This window comes from Alternaria infectoria (assembly GCF_024043175.1).
Source record: "Alternaria infectoria strain BMP 0036 chromosome Unknown scaffold_3, whole genome shotgun sequence".
NCBI lineage: Eukaryota > Fungi > Ascomycota > Dothideomycetes > Pleosporales > Pleosporaceae > Alternaria > Alternaria infectoria.
The window spans coordinates 477,821-497,136 of record NW_026250692.1 but is presented as its reverse complement, the minus strand read 5'-3'; the positions used below and the strand labels follow the sequence as shown (position 1 = coordinate 497,136).

At 54.2% G+C, this 19,316-nt stretch overlaps 9 protein-coding genes across 9 annotated transcripts; 4 read left to right on the top strand and 5 right to left on the bottom strand.

Moving 5' to 3' along the window:
- Positions 1 to 202: 202 nt before the first annotated feature.
- Positions 203 to 1,447, bottom strand: J4E92_002419 (uncharacterized protein; the record flags this gene model as incomplete). The annotated part of the gene is made up of 3 exons (XM_051493823.1): positions 203 to 988; positions 1,081 to 1,277; positions 1,330 to 1,447. The coding sequence occupies 3 exons, from the start codon at positions 1,445 to 1,447 to the stop codon at positions 203 to 205; spliced, it is 1,101 nt and encodes a 366-aa protein (XP_051355502.1).
- A 1,337-nt stretch (positions 1,448 to 2,784) lies between these two features.
- On the top strand, positions 2,785 to 5,167 carry J4E92_002418 (uncharacterized protein; the record flags this gene model as incomplete). The annotated part of the gene is made up of 3 exons (XM_051493822.1): positions 2,785 to 3,047; positions 3,099 to 3,574; positions 3,624 to 5,167. The coding sequence occupies 3 exons, from the start codon at positions 2,785 to 2,787 to the stop codon at positions 5,165 to 5,167; spliced, it is 2,283 nt and encodes a 760-aa protein (XP_051355501.1).
- Positions 5,168 to 5,979: 812 nt separating this feature from the next.
- On the bottom strand, positions 5,980 to 8,324 carry J4E92_002417 (uncharacterized protein; the record flags this gene model as incomplete). The annotated part of the gene is made up of 2 exons (XM_051493821.1): positions 5,980 to 8,045; positions 8,093 to 8,324. 2 exons carry the CDS (start codon positions 8,322 to 8,324, stop codon positions 5,980 to 5,982), a joined length of 2,298 nt encoding a protein of 765 aa, XP_051355500.1.
- A 1,308-nt stretch (positions 8,325 to 9,632) lies between these two features.
- Positions 9,633 to 10,283, top strand: J4E92_002416 (uncharacterized protein; the record flags this gene model as incomplete). Its single annotated transcript, XM_051493820.1, has 4 exons — positions 9,633 to 9,721; positions 9,789 to 9,960; positions 10,012 to 10,052; positions 10,106 to 10,283. The coding sequence occupies 4 exons, from the start codon at positions 9,633 to 9,635 to the stop codon at positions 10,281 to 10,283; spliced, it is 480 nt and encodes a 159-aa protein (XP_051355499.1).
- Positions 10,284 to 10,910: 627 nt separating this feature from the next.
- J4E92_002415 (uncharacterized protein) lies at positions 10,911 to 11,337 on the top strand (the record flags this gene model as incomplete). Its single annotated transcript, XM_051493819.1, has 2 exons — positions 10,911 to 11,096; positions 11,317 to 11,337. The coding sequence occupies 2 exons, from the start codon at positions 10,911 to 10,913 to the stop codon at positions 11,335 to 11,337; spliced, it is 207 nt and encodes a 68-aa protein (XP_051355498.1).
- A 169-nt stretch (positions 11,338 to 11,506) lies between these two features.
- Positions 11,507 to 12,638, bottom strand: J4E92_002414 (uncharacterized protein; the record flags this gene model as incomplete). Its single annotated transcript, XM_051493818.1, has 3 exons — positions 11,507 to 11,550; positions 11,607 to 11,962; positions 12,013 to 12,638. 3 exons carry the CDS (start codon positions 12,636 to 12,638, stop codon positions 11,507 to 11,509), a joined length of 1,026 nt encoding a protein of 341 aa, XP_051355497.1.
- A 641-nt stretch (positions 12,639 to 13,279) lies between these two features.
- Positions 13,280 to 14,372, bottom strand: J4E92_002413 (uncharacterized protein; the record flags this gene model as incomplete). Its single annotated transcript, XM_051493817.1, has 3 exons — positions 13,280 to 13,812; positions 13,863 to 13,920; positions 13,983 to 14,372. The coding sequence occupies 3 exons, from the start codon at positions 14,370 to 14,372 to the stop codon at positions 13,280 to 13,282; spliced, it is 981 nt and encodes a 326-aa protein (XP_051355496.1).
- Positions 14,373 to 16,658: 2,286 nt separating this feature from the next.
- On the top strand, positions 16,659 to 18,086 carry J4E92_002412 (uncharacterized protein; the record flags this gene model as incomplete). The annotated part of the gene is made up of 3 exons (XM_051493816.1): positions 16,659 to 17,420; positions 17,471 to 17,521; positions 17,571 to 18,086. The coding sequence occupies 3 exons, from the start codon at positions 16,659 to 16,661 to the stop codon at positions 18,084 to 18,086; spliced, it is 1,329 nt and encodes a 442-aa protein (XP_051355495.1).
- Positions 18,087 to 18,398: 312 nt separating this feature from the next.
- Positions 18,399 to 18,931, bottom strand: J4E92_002411 (uncharacterized protein; the record flags this gene model as incomplete). Its single annotated transcript, XM_051493815.1, has 3 exons — positions 18,399 to 18,509; positions 18,561 to 18,617; positions 18,668 to 18,931. The coding sequence occupies 3 exons, from the start codon at positions 18,929 to 18,931 to the stop codon at positions 18,399 to 18,401; spliced, it is 432 nt and encodes a 143-aa protein (XP_051355494.1).
- Positions 18,932 to 19,316: the final 385 nt, after the last annotated feature.

Here is a 19,316-nt window from a genome sequence, read left to right as displayed (position 1 = left end):
CGTGCAGTGGAGGGATGTCGTCCCATTGCGGTATTCGGTAAGGCGTGGCTGGCGCTTGATCGCACACATGCCAAGGCCATTCAATCACATGCCAAACGAGCCCAGGCATCACCACCCGGCCACGTTCTCCACATCATGTCGTCGTAGAAATGCAACAAATTTACGTGTATCATTTCATTTACAGGTGAACTTTGCATCCCCTCTACTCCTGGTTGAAATCGACAACTGCCCGGCCAGCAATCTCTCCCCGCTTCAGCTTCTGCACCGCTTCGTTGAACTTGCTCAGCGGATACACAGTGTAGATGGGCTTCAAAAGTCCTCGCTTCGCAAAATCGAGCGTCTTGTCTACGTCCGCCATGCTGCTCACGAGCGTACCCTGTACACTCTGTTTCCTGAAGCACATCTGGTTCGGGTCCACGTCGATGTGCTGAGTACCAGCCGGCGGCAACCCAATGCACATGACCTTTCCGCCTACACGGTTGCCCAGATAGGATATCGAGGACGGGTAGGTCTGCACGGCGGTGACGAAGACGCCATGGGCACCGATGCCGTCACACAACCTGACCACTTCCTCGCCTACGTTGTCGGTCTTCTTGAAATCGATAAAGTGCTCTGCGCCTCCAGTTTCCATACAGAGCTTTTGCTTATCATCGCCAGTATCAATGGCTATGGCGCGCAGACCCATAGCTTTCGCGAGCTGCACGCCTTGTAGACCGACGCCACCGCCTGCACCAGGGAACACGGCCCAGTCTCCGGGCCGCAGCTGTGACTCCTTGATTGATGTGTAGATTGTCGAAGCAGAGCACATGATAGGTCCAGCTATGTAGTCGTTTACACCATCTGGGACGAGGGTTGTGTAACGTTCGGGCGAAACGATGTACTGCTTGTATGAGCCGTCGATCATCAGTCCAGTCAAGACTGCCTTTGCACAGTAGCATTCGTTGCCATTGCGACAAAGCTCGCATGTGCCGCAAGTGTCTTGGATTGGCTGGAAACGTCAGCGTATGTTCTTCTGGAAATGCTCTCCCTTCGCATCACTTCCTCCTCGATGCATGGGGGCATGATGTTCGGCCTGCTCACCTTATATCCAGCTCGCATTCCCGGCTTCAAGTTCTTGACCTGGTCTCCGACTTTGACGATGACACCGCTGCCTTCGTGGCCCGCGCATCGGACTCCTAAATCTGACATCTTGGGGAGAGCCCAGTCGTTGAGCATGAAGTGAAGATCGCTGTGGCAGATACCGGTCGCATTGAGCTTGATGAGTACGTCCGTCGGCCCTGGGAGCGTTGTCAACACCCGTCGATTCTCTGAACAGTGCTCGACACATACCACATTCTGGGACTGGAACATCCTGCACCTCAACGTGGAAATCTGGACCCTCGTTGACCACGACGCCAGCTTTGCATGTTTTCGGTATGTCAAAGGTTTGTATTTTTTCTTCTGTCATGTTGAGAGATTGGTAGTTGAGGAGGTTGGTACAAAGTCGATTAGTATGAAGGTGAACAGATCAAAACGGTGACAGCCCAACGACTAGAGAATGGTCTATACATGAACCCCTCAACATCATCCTACCCCTCATTTCATGAAATCGCACAGACTGTCCGCGCCGCAAGCTTCTCCAATGACGGAGTAGCGATTCACCTTGCGATTCCGCACAAGCCAATGGAATGCTAGCTGGACAACCTCGGTCTTGAACCTATGCCCAGTAAAATATGGATCATCATCAACGCGACTCAGTAGGCTCGAATCGTCTCTCACATGAGGGAAGGCGGGGGTTTCCGCGTTGAAGGAGCGAAGTGGGCGGTTGTCGGAGCCGTGTACGTGTAGGCGCTTGGCCTTCCCCATACATGAGGCGCGTGTGGTGCGGGGTGATGTACGTGGGGTTGTCAGGCAAGTTAAGGTGGCGTGAGACCCATGTACATCGACTTCAGACTCGACTTCGGGCAAGCTTGCAACCACTGAGTTGTTTGACACGCAAGTCAATATGTATTGTCACGATGCAGCCTTTTCCACGCCAATGATACGAGGAGTTGCAAATCCGACGTTCTCAAGTGGCAAGAGATGGACGCATCAAACCATGTGCTGCTAGACGATGTTTCGGGATCGAAGGTCGTTAGCAGATTAGAATTCCACATAGTTCTATTTGCTGTCAGGCCCATGGATGATAGCATACCCGGTCGATCAGACGAGTTGGCGCGTCTAGCAGATTCCATGCATTACGCGATCTAGTATGGCGTGGCATCAGATGGCCTCGTCGGTGATGCGGTTGCTGCTCGACGGCTTACTCAAGGTCGGTGTCTGGCCTCGTCCAGCGCACCAAGCCGCCGATTTCCGCCATAGCTTCTTCTCGTCGTGACTTCGCGTCCACGAATGACAAGGCGAGTATTACCGTCATGGTAGCGGTTCCGAAAGCGGGGTCTAGAGGGCCCACATGCCGATCGAGGTCGTCATGCCATTGCGCGTGGCGGCGACAGAGATGCTGGCCTTTGACGAGAGCGTCTGATGGAGCGCGCCGAGGTGCACCAATGAGACGTGGTGCGACGAGCAGCACCGAGAATTGCGGCTGCGTGCTTGGGTGAAGTCACGATAGTGGGGCGGAGCTTCTCGTGATGCTAGGCAGGATGGAGCTAACAGATGCGGGGGGCAAGCCAGGAAGGTGCTGGCCAGATTGGTCGTGCTTATGAATGCCCCGCTACTTATACACCCAGAGCAACCCAGCAGCGGCGAGCGCAGTTTGTTTCTCTCAAACAGTCTCTTCCACCACACACTCCACCACACTCCATCATGTCCCAAAGCGAGTGTCCCGTCAAGAAGACGCCCAACGTCGCTGGCGCCGGCACCCGGAACGCAGACTGGTGGCCCAACGAGCTCAGGACCAACATCCTCCGCCAGCACGACCCCAGACAGAATCCTCTCGGCGCCGACTTCAACTACGCCGACGAGTTCAAGAAGCTCGACTACGATGCGCTCAAGAAGGACCTCAATGCCCTCATGACCGACTCGCAGGACTGGTGGCCCGCCGACTTTGGCCACTATGGCGGTCTTTTGTACGTGCACCCCCCAATTGGCCCTAGCTACTTCCTCTAACATGCCCGTAGCATCCGTATGGCATGGCACTCGGCTGGTACCTACCGCGTCACCGACGGCCGTGGTGGCGGCGGTGAGGGACAGCAGCGCTTTGCTCCCCTCAACGCATGGCCCGACAACGTCTCCCTCGACAAGGCCCGCCGCCTGCTCTGGCCCATCAAGCAGAAGTACGGCAACAGGATCTCCTGGGCCGACTTGATGCTGCTGACTGGCAACGTCGCGCTCGAGTCCATGGGCTGCCCAACCTTTGGTTTCGCCGGTGGCCGCGCCGACACGTTCCAGTCGGACGAGTCCGTCTACTGGGGTGGCGAGACCGAGTGGCTCGGCAGCGACGTCCGCTACGCTGATGGTGCCAAGGGTGTCAAGGGCCAGGGCATCATGGACGGCGACCAGCACAAGGTCGACAAGGACGAGACCCACACATCGAGGGATCTCGAGAAGCCTTTGGCCGCCGCACACATGGGTCTCATCTACGTGAACCCAGAAGGTAAGCACACCCAGCCGGCATTCTGCTCCTACCAATCTAACGCGCTCAGGTCCCGAGGGTGTTCCCGACCCCGTTGCCGCCGCTCACGACATCCGCACGACTTTCGGCCGCATGGCCATGAACGACGAGGAGACCGCCGCCCTCATCATCGGAGGCCACTCCTTCGGAAAGACACACGGGGCTGCTCCCACCGAGAACACCGGCCCAGACCCGAACTCTGAGGATCTTTCGACACAAGGATTTGGATGGATGAATAAGCACGGCCGCGGTAACGGTCCCGACACCATCACGAGTGGTCTGGAGGTTACCTGGACCGGCACACCCACCAAGTGGAGCAACAAGTACCTCGAGTACCTCTACAAGTACGAGTGGGAGCTGGAGAAGAGCCCTGCTGGCGCGAACCAGTGGGTCGCTAAGACCGAGGACAAGATCATTCCCGACGCCTACGACCAAGGCAAGAAGCACAAGCCGAGGATGTTGACTACCGATTTGTCCATGCGCATGGACCCTGCCTACGAGAAGATCACGCGTCGCTGGCTGGACCACCCCGAGGAGCTACACGACGCCTTTGTTCGCGCCTGGTTCAAGCTCCTTCATCGTGACATGGGTCCCCGCTCCAGGTGGTTGGGCCCGGAGATTCCTAAAGAGGTGCTCATCTGGGAGGACCCCGTTCCCCAGCCAGAGGGCGAGATCATCGGCGAGTCCGAAATCTCAACGCTGAAGAAGCAAATCCTTGACGCTGGCATTGAGCCTGCTAAGCTCATCCGCACTGCTTGGGCTTCAGCAGCTTCTTTCCGTGGCAGCGACAAGCGTGGAGGTGCCAACGGTGCCCGTATCCGCCTTGCTCCCCAGAAGGATTGGGAGGTCAACAACCCCAAGGAGCTTGCCGAGGTTCTCAAGGCCCTCGAAGGCATCCAATCCAAGTTCAACGGTGGCAGCAAGAAGGTTTCTCTGGCTGACTTGATCGTCTTGGCTGGTACCGCTGCCGTCGAGAAGGCTGCCGGTGTATCCGTTCCCTTTACCCCCGGCCGCACCGACGCTTCGCAGGAGCAGACTGACGTTCAGTCTTTCGAGCACCTTGAGCCCGTCACTGACGGTTTCCGTAACTTTGGCAAGGGTACCGAGCGTGTCCGCACCGAGCAACTCGACGTCGACAAGGCTCATCTTCTCCGCCTTACTGCCCCCGAGATGGTTGTCCTCACCGGTGGTATGCGCGCGCTGAACGCCAACTGGGACGGCTCATCCCACGGCGTCTTCACCAAGCGTCCTGGCCAACTCACCAACGACTTCTTCGTCAACCTCCTCGACAACAACACCGAGTGGAAGGCAACTGATGCAAGTAAGGAGCTGTATGAGGGCGTTGACCGCAAGTCCGGCCAGAAGAAGTGGACCGCCACTCGCCACGACCTTGTCTTCGGTGCGCATCCCGAACTCCGCGCTGTCGCCGAGACATACGCCTCACCCGATAACGCGGACAAGTTTGTCAAGGAGTTTGTTGCCGGATGGGAGAAGATTATGAACAACGACCGATACGATGTCAAGAACAAGTCGGTGAGTGCACAATCGAGTGGAGCAAACAGGCCGCGTCTGTGAGTAGAATCACATACAGTCACGGTCGCGTTTTCGTTCCCCTGTTTCCGCGCGTGTAACATACCTTCTACTTTTCCTGAGTGGGTAGCATGGTGGTTGGGTTGTGTTACACTCGCTGACGTTTTCTTCACTAGACTTGAGTCTTGTCCTTGTTTTACATGAAGAAACCTTTGCCATAAGATATGAGATACCTAGGTAGTACCGCTGTGTCGCAATACACAGAAGGAATAAGACTATGATACAATGCACATTTACATCAAGAATGGATTTACGTGCCAATTGGGCGTGATTTTGCCGCCTCGACATTGGTTCTGGGTTGTGGTCTCACTGTCAAACACAAGATATTCATCGGAACAAACACGTACAGCAAACAAACACATTGATTTATTTGTCGACGCAAGATGAGGTTGTCGAGGTGGAAAGAGGAGATAGAATGCTACATAAAACGCCAGCGCGCCCAAGCGCATGCTCTAACCCAAGTCATTAATCTCGTTTATGCTCAACGCAGGTGTAGGAAAGTCCAATTCACGGCAACCCAATACCGCATCGCTATGCTCCTTCCGCGTTCGTCGTAATGTGAATCCGAGGTGTCGCAATCTTGATCATCGTGCACTAGGCACAAGCTCATCTTGATGCTTTCGCAGCGTAATAGTAAGTCGCTGCACCGGCCCCAAGAACAAGAGCGGAAGCACTGAAGCTTTTGTGTTAGCAATGGCATCTCTCAATACTGTCATTGTGTGATGGAATTCGTACGAGGCAAGAGCGCCAAAAGCCACATACTCAAGGATTCAGGGAGAAAAGGAAACGGTGTTCGCTCACCTAGCTCGCTTCCGATCGCCAAAACAAGCAGTCATGAGGTGACCGACGGGCCCAAACATGACTCGGAAGAAATGCTGAAGAAAGTTCTCGTTGTGATGATTCGGTCGCTGTGCAAGTGCAGGCTTCGCTGCCTCGACAATCTTGTCTTTGATACTCACACCATCTACCACTGCGCTTGTCGCATCTTCTGATGCCTCTGAAGAATCCTCAACTAGTACTCTGCGCTGCCGAAGGTCAGAATCCGGACCGGCTACAGGGTGCGCACCTGCGGCGGTAGCCTTGGGCTCAGACGTAACTTGATCCATGGCAGGTTTCTCGGTGTTGACAGATGTGGTGATGGCATCTCGCAGAGCATTGGAAGCCCGAGAGACGTCTTTTGCACCATCATGCTTATCCACACTTTCCGCTTCGCTGGACTCGTAGGTATGATTACTCGACTCGTCATGTTTGGTGTCGACAGCGTACCCAAGTTGCTTGCTCTCATCAGGCAGTGGGGTTGCGTATGGGTCACGCACAAATCTGGCGGGCGGACTGGACATGCGGGTAGTATTGTGACTGATGTACACGGGCGATGGCATACTGTCTAGATCATGGTGGTCCTCCTCTTCGTCGCTGAATTCGTCTTCAGGTACAGAAGCTAGCGAGGTGTACGATTTGACAGGTACAAGATCGACAGAGGAGCACGCTTGAGATAGAACAGATGGCTGGGGAGAATGTGGCCGCTCGTGCATGGATTCATCTTCGGGAAGATGCATGCCAATTGTCGCTACACGTTCCAAGATTGATTGACGGCTAGTGGGAAATCGTTCCAACGACGGATCGTTCAGGTCATGATCTTCCGCATCTGATTGTGGTAGCCTGTGGGGAAGATTGCTTCCTGTTCGCCCTCTAAAGAAGTCGTGTCGGCCAGCTCCGCCGAACAGTTCTCTCGCGTTGTCCGTCTCGTAACCAAAAGTCGGTTGCTTGTCCAGAGAAAAGGGGGTATCGTCCTCTGAAAAGACAGACCCAGTGCTACTGACAGCAGATGCTTCGCGTTCATGGGGGAGGAGAGGTGCATCGCCCTCTTCATTCTCAGCGTAGTCATCCTCGTCGTCCTCGTAGGCCCCGTAGTGACATGGCTCCGAGATTCCCGAGTTATCACTCTTAGTAACGATCTCGCTTCCCCTATAATCCGAGAAGCCACTTTCATGTGATAGCAACGGATACCTGTCGAGTTCGTCCTCGTCATTTTCAGATTCGGTTGGAATTCTGCCGTCATCATGGAAGCCAGTCTCGTGAGGAAGGAGAGGAGCTCCACCGAAATCATCGTCATCGTCATCGTCGTCGTCAGTTTCATGGGAAAAATGCGGACCGTCGCTCAGCCCCGCTCCGCCATTCTCGAAGCCCGTCTCGTGGCTGAGTAAGGGCGCTAGATGCAACTCGTCACTGTCGTCAGGCTCCGAAGGTGTATCTATGGCCTCTCCGGAACTAGTCTGGTCTGTCGATGATGGCGCAGACTCATCGTCGATGATTATAGCGGGAGCGATCTGAGGATCATGATCCGCTTGGAAAGACTCATGGCGAAACAATGGAGCAGCTTCGCCACCATCAGACTCTGGCTCCGTATGGGACTCGGGCACGATATTGAGCTGGTCTGGCAAGGAATCCGCGGCTCTCATGTCATGCGCAGCCTTTTGGGCGGTCGTAGCGCCGGCGCCGAAGTCATCTCCATATGCAGGCCGACGGTCAGTCTTGTCGACTACCAGAAGAGGAATCTCGGGTGTTTTCGGAGCTGCTGTCTCGACCGGGGAGTCTACCTTGGTCCCCTCAAGGTCAGGTTCTGAGTCGGCAGCGCGTTTAGCAACATGTTCAGGCAGATGGGCGTAGTGGGTTTGATCGTAAGCTAGCTGCTCCTGGTTGATTGTACTGTCTTTGCGGTCCTCGGGCATCTTTGAGGGATTCCCGGGGGAAGTCTCTGGGGCGGCTGTGTTGGTGGTAGCTTCGGACGCTGGGCGCAGGGAGGTGCTTTCGCTGGCAGGCCTGACGTGGACAAGGTTGTTGCGAATGCCCTGGTCGACGGCAGCTGCAGAGAGTCAGCGGGACAGTCGACGAGGACGTAGAAGGACATACCGGTTTCTTTCGACTCGTCCAGCACCCAATGGTCCTCGCCGACGCGGATCTTGTACTGGTGGCTGCCTTCAGCGACGCCAGTGAACTCTCTGCTGAAGATGAGGTCGCCCGACGCCGTCTTGTCGTGCAGGGGCTGCATCTGCACCAGGGTCCAGTCGTTCAGGGAGGTGGTGACATAGACGGGCGGCTGCACGCCCGGCTGGGAGAAGGTGATGGTGGCGCGGGCGGCCATGGTGCCGTTGAGGGTCGGGTTGGGCAACGGCGGGGGTGGAGAGGGTGGAGGGAGCAGGGTGGGGTATGCAGGATGGCTCGCGTGCCTGGCAAGCCGCGGCGGGTCGTGGGCGAGGGGAGCGTCTACGGGCAGAGGAATATGGTCAGTGGTTGAGGATGGCGGTATGCTAGCAGGCCACAGAGGCCGGGGAGACTGGTGAGAGGTGTAGGCGGACATGCAACGGGGCGGGAGAGGAACAGGTGTGGTACAGACGAGGGGAGCATGCCAGCTTACAGCGCAGTGACGCCAAATGTCGTGCCAGCGACCCGAGGCAGGCAGGCAGGCAGGCAGGCAAGTGTCGAGGCAGGCGGGCAAGCGTTGAGGCCGCCTCAGGGCAGGAGCGGCTCGCCTGGTGGGTTGCGGCTTCCCTGTTCCGTTGGGCAACACGCGCAGGCGTTGTGGCTGCGGCGGATGCCTCTGCTCTTCGCCCGCCCGCCTGTTGGAGCCTCGATGCTTTTCGTGCGGTGCTGCCAGAGTGACGTGAATGCAACGTCCAACACGCATCAGCGCTAGCCCGCCCGTAACCGAAACCAGGCTGCCTCCGCGGCGATCCTCGACCTCATGCTCCGAGTTTCTTCATCGCCCGCCATCTGATCGTCGGTCTGCCCAACACCCGAGCAGCGCAAGCAGTGACTAGGCCCTTGTGAAAACCCCCCTGAGACGTCCAAGAAGACGTCTATGCCATCGTCACCAGCCACACCGGGATAGCCCGTCGGCCTGGTGCACGCGCGCGGCCAATCACCGTGTACCTCAGAAACACTCGAACCATTCGTTCAGCCTCCCGCCCACGCAACCCGAGGCCATGTTCTCCCACAAACCTCCGATACCATTGTGCCGGGATCGTGGCTCCAAACAAGGTTTCGAGATGCGCGCTGCGACAGGGCTTGCCGCACCATGACCACGCGACAACCCACAGTGCCGATGCCGACAAGAGGCATGCACAGGCCGCGTGGCTCTTTGTGCACCGTTTGATGTGCTTCTGGAAGGCAATCTTAGTTTCAACAGCGCCGCCTCAATAATGCCGTGCCGAGTCTTGCAACGTGCCCATCGCCCTGTCGCACTTTGGGTGTCGTAACTCGTCCACGATGTATTAGATGTGTGTAGGTCCCGTCTGCCAGCCTCTAGTCTGGCCATCATCCTTCACTTTGCTTTTCGCTTCCTCTTCTCCAGTCGGGCGTTTGGAAACCTTGCGCCGTCGTAGCATCAACTCTCGTAGCCCCATGTCAAACCTTCGGACATCGTATAGCTCAACCAGGTACCGAACTCGCAATGGGGCACATCGTATACGTCGCGAACGGGCGTGACCAAGGGCCCGTCATAGGCCGAGTCAGTATGGCCATGTATACCGTCGCTGTGGCGTTTGTGGCTCTTCGGCAAGCACCCATCTTCGCCACGAGCAAATGTCGTATTGCTAACAAAATGTAGATGCTTCACGCGCGGATACGTTGTCAAGAAATTCGGCCTAGACGATCTCTTCATCGCCATCGCCGTTACCCTCGGAGCCGCACAGACAGTCACCATCATATTGCAAATCGAGCATGGCCAGGGACGACATGCATCAGAGCTTCACGTGGAGCAATTCGACGAGATGCTCATGGTATGTTCAACACACCTTGTGACACTCGACTTAGTACTGACAGTGGACTAGTACCAATGGATCAATATGCTCATCTACTTTGTCGCAAATTGGTATGCTGCAACATCGCTCTCGACATCAGCTTCCAAGATTAACTTTATTGCAGGGCGGTCAAGATGAGCATCTTATCTCTGTACTACCGAATCGGCTATGGAAAACAGGGCCTGCCATGGATCGTGCAGTCACCTGCTGTATGGACAGCGGCCGGCTTTATGACTGCCTTTAGTTTCTCCGTCTTCCTTGTGAGTTTCATGCCCGTCTATCTGTACGAGATGCACAACTGACATCGTCCGGAGGCTCAATTGTTCATCTGTACACCAGTATCACGTGTCTGGGATATCGAAGCCCAACCCGATGGATGCATTAATGCTGCCATGTTCATGGTCATTTCGGGTGCCATCAATGTCGTCACTGATATTGTCTTGTTGATCTTCCCGTTGCCTTTGATATGGGTGATCAAATTCAACAAGAGACAAAGGAGTAAGTCGACGTCTTTATGTCTCTATGAACGCTCATTGTTGACCGTCCCTTCAGCGGCTCTAGCAGTCATTCTCTCTATCGGCGTCATCCCGGTCATAGCCAGCACCATGCGCCTTTGCGAGATTGTCATGTCGGACAGTCCCATCAGACCAGGAAGTACATGGCAAGAAGTCGATTTCAGCTGGTACGCCTTCGCCTAGCCCGTTCTCTTTACTAGTAGCATTTTCTGACAAATGAACCGCAGGGGCTGGTCTTGGGTTCCAGTATGGTCCCAAATCGAGGTTGACATTGGCATTCTGGCCGCCTCTCTTCCCTCACTGTCCCCTTTACTCAAACATGTTTTCCACTGTCCCGCTCGAGCCACCACACCTTCCGAGGTACCCACTCTACCAGGATACCGCGGGAGTTGGGGAGAAAAGAACCTGGTCAGCATGGACGACGAGGACGATATCGAGAAATCGCCATGGGACTTTGCATTACCCGAAGAGAAGAATGGCGCATTCGATTTCGATGTGGAGAGGAGATTGACCGTTACGGAGATTGAAATGGGAAAGGCTATGGATATGGGGAATAGTTACTTCGATGATACCGCGTCGGAGGTCGAGGAGAGAGAATCGGTAGGTAGACCGAGTATAGGGGTCGCAAGGACGGCGGATGTTCATGTTCTGTCTCGAACCGGGGTGCCGAGGCTAATAGAGTATAAGAAATTATGACATTACGTTACAATGTTTGCCCTGTGGCCCATAGCGCACTATCTGTTGGTTAGCTGGCATGTACCTTATGTACGTACCGATGCTTGCTTGCAACTGTTTGTAGCAAGCATACTTGCCTCTATAGGCAGTTCTCATCTCATGTTAGAGTAAATCATCAATTCATCTCATATCTACTCACATCCAAGACTATCTGGGATGGTTCAGGGATGGGACCTTCATTTCTTTCGTCTCGTGGTGCATCATGTTAGTGTAGTCATCAGGTGGTATACAGGGTGTTAGTACAAGTCTTCTACCGTCAAAGGGCTTCCGACGCTTCACCAGCGTCCGAAGCTATCGAACGCGGAGCTGAATTGAGTAGCTGGGTCGCGTCAGTCACGATCCTCATCATCATACCGTATGCGTGCGTTCACTTACCGTACCCACTCGTGACAGCGCATTCGCTCGCCTCAGCTTTCTCCATCGCTTTGGGCAGCCACTCCCTGATCTTCTCTTCCCTGTTGTGGTGACTCGGGTGCGTGCTCAGTATCTGCGGCGGCCCCGCCCCACCAGCCTTCTCCATGCGCGTCCAGAACTGCATTGCAGCTTCTGGTCGGTAGCAGCCCTGCGCCATCATCAAGAGACCAATGTAATCGGCTTCAGCTTCGTGCTTGCGGGAGGCGGGCATGGAGAGGAAGAGGTCGAGGAGCATTTTGCCCGAGTAAAAGGAGACATCGAAGAGAGATAGGGTGAGAACACCGAGGAGGATCAGAGGCGCTTGAGACATACGTTCACTGTTCTTTGGTCAGTGCATGCTTCATCGGTCCGAGATAAGAGTACCAACGCAGTGTGATGCGCAACCACGTGCGCAATCTCATGTCCCAGCACGGCTGCAATGCCATCCTCATCCTTGCACAGAGGCAGAATCCCCGTAAACACAAAGACCTTGCCCCCCGGCGCTACAAACGCATTCTGTTCCGGAGACTCGATGACGGTGACCTCCCACTGCAAGTCTTTCAACCCTTCGCCCTCGGCATACGGCAACAAACGCTCCAAAACCCTCTTCACCTGCTTCACCCGCGAATCGCTATCCGGTAGTATCCTGCCTTGGTATTCTTGCCGCACTTGCTCTACGGATGACCGTCCCAGCGCTTCTTCGATGCCAGGCGAGATGATGTTGAAGCGGCGGCGACCAGAGACGGGCACTTCTTCGAGATTGTACAGGTAGACGCCGCCAGTGCCCACACTGATCAGACCAACGTCACGGTAAAACGTTGGGCGGGCAGCCCAGCGAAATAGGAGACCGGAGAGGCCACCTGAGGGAGAGTTGAACCGTTTGTATTGCTGGCCACTGCGACCGAGTTGCTGGTAGGCACGGGATTGTGGGAAGCTACGGACATGCTGCAATGAGGGTTGAGACGTGCGAGGTAGAGCGCGAATGGGTACGAATCGCGGTCGTATCCGGTACATGGCGGCGTTGATGCGGTGTTTGGGTGAGGTTTGGGCGAGGTTTGGCGATGAGATGGGGAAGGTGACGTGCATGCCTATGAACTCCGCGGGAATGCCAAGACAGCCACGGTTCGCTCCAAGGTCGTCAGCATTGGTCATGTTCGACTTGCGTGACGATCGCCTATCGGCCCAACAGACGGACAGGAACTCCAGTTCACATAGCGCAGTGTAGGGATCTATTTAAGGAGGTACAAAGCCGTTTCACCTACTTCTCCATAGGCTCACAGGCGTCATCTTCCATCGCGTATCGACAGGCTTGGAACATGGAAAATTCGTAGCTCAATACGTTGAGCTAATACCGGCGATCCGCAACGTTTCCCGTCGTTTACTCGCTCAGTGTTTCCAAATTCATTTCGGGATGCAACTTAAATGATACTCCTAGCTTCCGTCCAGATTGAAGTGGCCTTAACAAACAGATCGGACCTCGGGAACATCGAATGATGCGGCTACAACACGGTCACTTTACAAGAGGAGAGCTAGAGGAACAAGACTTTGAAGGTGGCAACACGTCGTATATATTGTCGCAATACTGTCGCTGCTGACAGCTTTTCGCATTGCACTGTAGTGGTGGTACTTGCTCCTTCGGCTCCATCTTGCTCAAACTATACGTAGGCATACTCTACGTGAACTTCAAGGACGCAGGCATCGGGCTTGTAGGGGACAGGCTCAGGGAAGGGAGAAACCATTGCCGGAGAGGTTGAGCAAGGCGTCTCAGCAGCAGAAGACTCAGCCTTAGTAGGTGTAGCAGACGCAGTGACCACGGCAGACGAGGTAGGAACGACGGCAGAAGACTGGGTGACGGCCGCACTGGTAGCGGAAGAGGCGGCAGCAGAGGATGATGAGCTGGTGGCACCGCACGACGCCAGAGGTGCGACGCTGTCGATCTTGGAGACGACCCAGGAAGAAGCATCGTCGGTGTAGAGCTCAAAGTAGTTCAAGTGGTCGGCCACAACGTTTCCGCCGGCGCAGACTGGGTCGCCGGCAGCACAGTAGGAGCGAAGGACGGGTGCGTAGCGATTGAGGCGAGCGAGATCCTCCGGCTTACGCCCGTTGGACTGCTTGTCGGCACCGTCAAGCACATTGTAGGGCTGGTTGGCGGTATGCATCACGTCTCCCCAGAGGAGAGCCGCGGCGACTGAAACATGTTAGGAAGGACATTGCCGTAATATCGTCCAAGTCGCTTACCCGCTTTGCCTGCAGCAGAGTTGTTGTCTAGGCCGGTCGAGACGAATGTGCATCCACCCTATATTGCAGTACGTAGTTAGCACATGCCTCACGGGTGCCCGGTTCTCGCGTGATGCTTACCGGTCCTCCAAGCACATCTCCGGCCACGTGAGCTCCCTCAGAGTACCCATTCACCACAATGTGCGAGCAAGGGCACTTCTCGTTGAAGGCGGTGATCTGAGAGATACCATTGCGAGCGCCCTCGGCAACTTGGTTGCAGTAGTCTCCACCAAGGGTTACATCAAACTGGATGTCAATGTAGTCGCAGCTCTTGCCCTGAGCAGTCAACTTGCCGCAGGTGGCTTCGACGAAGGGGAAAGTGCGACCGTCATGGTATGGGGCGTCGTTGCCACGAGCCATGAATATGACCACATCGGCACAAGTTGCGTCGAGCTTCGGGGGCACGGTTTGCGCAGCAGCGAGGGCGGAGAAGGCGCCCAGGGCGATGGTGTTGCGAATACTGAACGACATGATTAAGGATTATGTTTGTATAGTAATGTACAGCGATTAGAGAGTGTGGAGGTGGAGACCGCAGGTAGGGCTGGAGCTGCAAAAAGAACGTGATGGGCCTTTTAGGGGTACCTGGGGTATCACATTGCAGCAAGAGGGGACAGCTTTAATACATGCAGTATACGAACACGTTAAATTTGATCGTTCACCTGGGCGTCAGCATCGCTTACGGTGGAGACGTCTATACGAGCCTGTTGTGGTTCCATCCCTTTTGCCCTGCATAGGTGCCCGAACAATCGTTGCGGTTGCTTGCATCCTCGAGCCACAATCTCGTTAGAGGATTACTAGAAGAAGAAGCTACCAACAGCTGCGTTCTGTTGGCGTTAGTCCTGCCGGTAGCCCAGCCATAAAGGGATAGAACAGCATCAGTGCCACCGGGTATTCTGATATCTCGGCAACCCCTACAAAAAGCTTGGTACTTGAGATTTGGATAACACGGCAGTACGACAAGATGTATTCGTACATCGGCATCCCGTTGTTCTGCACATGGTGGGTCTCGATGAACGCGTTGCTTCTCAGCTAGAAGATGCTCATGTCACAGCAGCCGTGGTGACATAGCGACGTATCAGAATAGAAAGCGCCTCGTGACTAACGACGGCGCACAATCCTTGTGACTATGGCGCCTGAGTCCCATGAGTCTTTTGGCGACTGAGCCTATGTAGACGCTGTTCACGACTCGCGTCTGTACCTACCTTACAGTTCTCCGTCGTAATAACACTCCCATGGCAATCGGGGTTTCTTCCAATCATGCTAGTCGAGGAGTAGAACTTTCAAATATTGCCCAGCTAGGTCTTTCCAGGGATCTTGCACCTCATCCCACGACTTCCAGTGATCAACGCGCCAATAGGATTGCGATCCTTGAATAATCCAGGGGAACTGATCCCGCTGGAAGATAGCATCCGTTGCCGAGCCTGGAGATTCCATTTCTTAAGTTTGAGCATCTCGAGACTACTGTTGAGGCATCCATCAGAAATGGTAGTAGAGTGTTCTGGTCAGACATAGAGCGGAAGCGACTTGCAAGACCACGGCCCTCGCGAAGGGTTTAATTCCAATCACGTCAACGTACCGTCGAGACTCACAGACTTTTTCGTCCCCTTCGTGTTCGAACAAAATCTGTCGTTTTTGCTGCCTCTAGAACGACTTAGTTTTCTCTTTCCAAAACGCTCTCCACGCAGGGTCGCACTGAGACTTTTTCAGTGTTTCGTCGTCGCGTTGATAGTACCGTCCCCCAAATGCTGTCTCAGGTGCGAGTTCCAGCCCAATGCGATGAGTGAAGGGAGTGGCGTACTAGTATCTATCAATCACACACCGAAAGAACTCGGAATCTATCACCAGTTCAGCTAGCATCTAAAGCTTGACCAGATTTAGGAAGAAAGCGAGATATTTTAGCATCCGCGAGCACGACTCTTGATAGCTGTTTTTAACCAATTTTTGGACCGGCGAGTTCTCGTTCTTCTTCGAGCCATGATAAGTGAGCCCTAATGGTCGCGAAGACGCACCCAATGTACTATCAGCCGCAGTTCTACTTTGTAGAAAAAGAGTAGCCTGCATACTTAAGTGTTAAGATTAAGTAGTAGTAGTAGTACCTAGGTAGTACCTAGTAGAGCCATACGACAAGGTTCTGATTATCGTAAACTTGTTGCGTCACTCCGGCATCATGGATCTCTCCAGTCATATTCTCTTTAGCAAGACTTGACTCGCTGTAGCGGGCATCGTGGCTGCTTCTTTACGGTACTGATATCCGCGCGCGTTGCAGGACGGACCTCGGAAGCTGGAAGGCGCGCGCACATGATTGGCTGGGAGAGGCTGTGGGGTAACTCCGCCAAGTCTACCACTTCGCTGCGAACATCACCCTATTGCCACGAGGCTTTGTCCTAAGTAAGATGCGCAAACAATCATTCTGAAAGCCAAACCCAGAACCCATTGCGCGTACTGCGTTGTCTGAGCTACGTACCTAGGCATTCAATGCGCGAGGCTGGCTTCCGAGCGTTGCTTCAAGCGCAGTGGCAGAGCGTGCCGTATCCGACGTACTCGCCTCGCCTGGCCCGCCGGCAATGACCGCTGCGGCGGGCATCTTCCCGCCACCGATCCCCTCCTATTACCTCATAAATTCGGAAAACTGAGCTTGCAAAATTCGCCAAACTCGATCTCCCGCAAGACGTGACTCAGCAAAGTATGGGTCTGGGGAAGCAGAATCCTGGGGTCGACTGACCTTGCGGTCAAACATCATTTTTGCCGTGCAACATCATGGCCGCCATTGGACCGGATCCACCAACTGAAGAGTTCAGCCAGATCAAAGAGGAGGGTATTGCGCCAACCAAGCAAGAAGTATCTTCAACCTTTGATGTCACGAGAGTCGCATCTACCGAGCCGCCTCCCAATGGCGGATGGGTAGCATGGTCACAAGTGCTAGGTGGGCATATCATCACCTTCTTCACCTGGGGCTTCATCACATCATTTGGTATGTTCCAAGCGCACTATACCTCCATTGGACTGTCGACCGCGTCCAATATCTCATGGATCGGTGCACTCACCGTCTTCTTCCTGCTGTCCATCCCTCTTTGGTCTGGCGCCGCGTCAGACACCGGTCATTTCAAACTTGTTCTGCGCGTAGGCATTGGGCTATGGCTGGTCGGCATCTTCATGACAAGTATCTGCAAGGAGTACTGGCAGTTCGTGCTTGCGCAGGGGTTTTGCATCGGTTTCGCAAATGGATGCATGTTCGTGCCCATGGTATCCGTGATCTCGACATATTTCGATGCGACAAAGCGGAGTTTTGCAATTAGTATCACGTTATGCGGGTCGGGCACTGGTGGGCTGGTCATTCCGATCATGCTTAACAGGTTGATTGATCGCATCGGGTTTGGATGGGCGGTGAGGACGTTGGGCTTCATGGCGCTGGTCATGCTATTGATTGCTGAGCGGCTGCTAAAGAAGCGACTTCCACCAAAGGTTGCGGTCAAGATGCTCGAACCGAGTGAGCTCAAGGATCCGGTCTTTGATCTTTTCGTAAGTGGTCTGATTTGACGAACCCGGGACGTCTTTGCTAACGTACACAGATTCTCGGCTCCGTCTTTTGCTTCGCAGGTCTTTGGTTCGCTTTCTTCTATGTAAGTACATACCGCAATCTTCTTCAACCACATAGCTGACCTTACCCAGATCAATGCTTTCGCTCGAACAACGTTGGGTATGACGTTGGAAGAATCGATACCGCTCCTCTTGGTGCTAAACGGCGTCGGCATTCCGGGACGTCTGTTACCCGCGTACGTTGCTGGCCGCTATTGCCGGCCATTGACCATCAGCCTGATCGTCAGTTTCGTCACTGCTCTTCTACTATATTGTTGGATTGCGATCACTTCGACAGCAGGAATGTATGCCTTTGCGGCGCTTTACGGCTTGTTTGCTGCAGGCTTGCAAGCCATGTTCCCTGCAACACTCGCCGATCTTACCCTGGACAACAAGAAAATCGGAACAAGAATGGGCATGGGGTTTGCCTTGTCTAGTTTTGGTTGCCTTATCGGAGGTCCTGGTGGAGGTGCGTTGGTTGAGGTTGGCAACGGATCCTATCTGTATGGACAGGTACTTGCTGGCTCATGCGGTGTATTGGGCTTCTTGTGTTTCTTGGTAGCGGCATTGATACACAAGAGGCAGGCAAAGCTGTTCGATGGCGTCTAAAGAGGTGTTGTGGCGACTCATGTCCTCAAGACTTTCGGCCGATGTCGTGAAGCGTTGCATCACATTCATGCAAAATGGGAGCCAAGATCTCGCCGCCCTGTCATTGCCTTATTTCCTCGCAAGGACCGCGAAAGCCAGAACAAGAAGCTTAGATCGAAGGAGGTAGCCATTCATAGCATTGAGTCGTGTTTCTCATGCATGTTTTGTGCACTACCTACGTTCGCCCGTTGTTGGCCCTTCAGCCAGACTGTGGAACGCGTTTGAATTATATATCTACGTGTTTATTCGTTCTCATAACACTTTGAATATCACCTAAAACACGCCCGGAATAGGTGGCCCCCAGATCTTGAGCGCCTGTGGCCCAGCAGGAACGTGCGATACCTCCGTCTCAGCATTGACCAAATCGCCATCCGCATAGTGCTCCTTGTAACGCTGTTAGTATCAGGCCAATCAAATTATGCAAGTGTTGCCTACCAATATGAACTCGCTGGTATCAAACCAGTAGTCAAAGACTTGACTTCCGGGGACATGCTGTTCCCGGTTAGCAGTTCGTCCACAACCATGGAGTTGATGTAACCAACTCTTCCCACACCCCAACAACTCTCGTATCCTTTCGACTCAAGATAGTCATGGCCCAAATGCTCGACGTCGAAGTCATGGGTCTCAAACGCAGAATGCGCAACAGTAGGTTCGTAGTCCGGTTTGACCCGCTTAAAGAAGAAGGCATGGTGATCTGTGTACTCCAAACCACGATCGATATGGAAGAAGCATGTGATGGGCTTATCGTCTTTGTAAACGATATCCGATGGAGCGAGAGCGAGAGTCTTGGTGTACCAGTCATACATCTGTTGATACGCGCCATCTGGATATGTCACACCGTAGTGACCCCAGCGATGAACGGGAGCTGGGCCGAGCTCAAAGCGCTGGAATTTGCCCTTTCGTGGCTTTTCGTCCTCGTAATTCACGACCAGTGTATTCAGAGCTGGCAGTTCGGCCTCACTCTTTTGTTGACCATGAATGAGATAGACATGGTGGCCTACAGAGTCGGTGAGCCTTAGATAATTCCCTCCTCCTCGAGCGTCGAGAGGTGCAACAGATGTAGATCGATCTATCTGACTTGCGCGCTCTAGCCCTTCTCTACCCTCTATTCTATATGCTGATTCTTTGAAGCTGCAGGTGGCGTGCAATGTATACGAGAAGCTCTACGCTATACACTTTGAAGAAGACTTG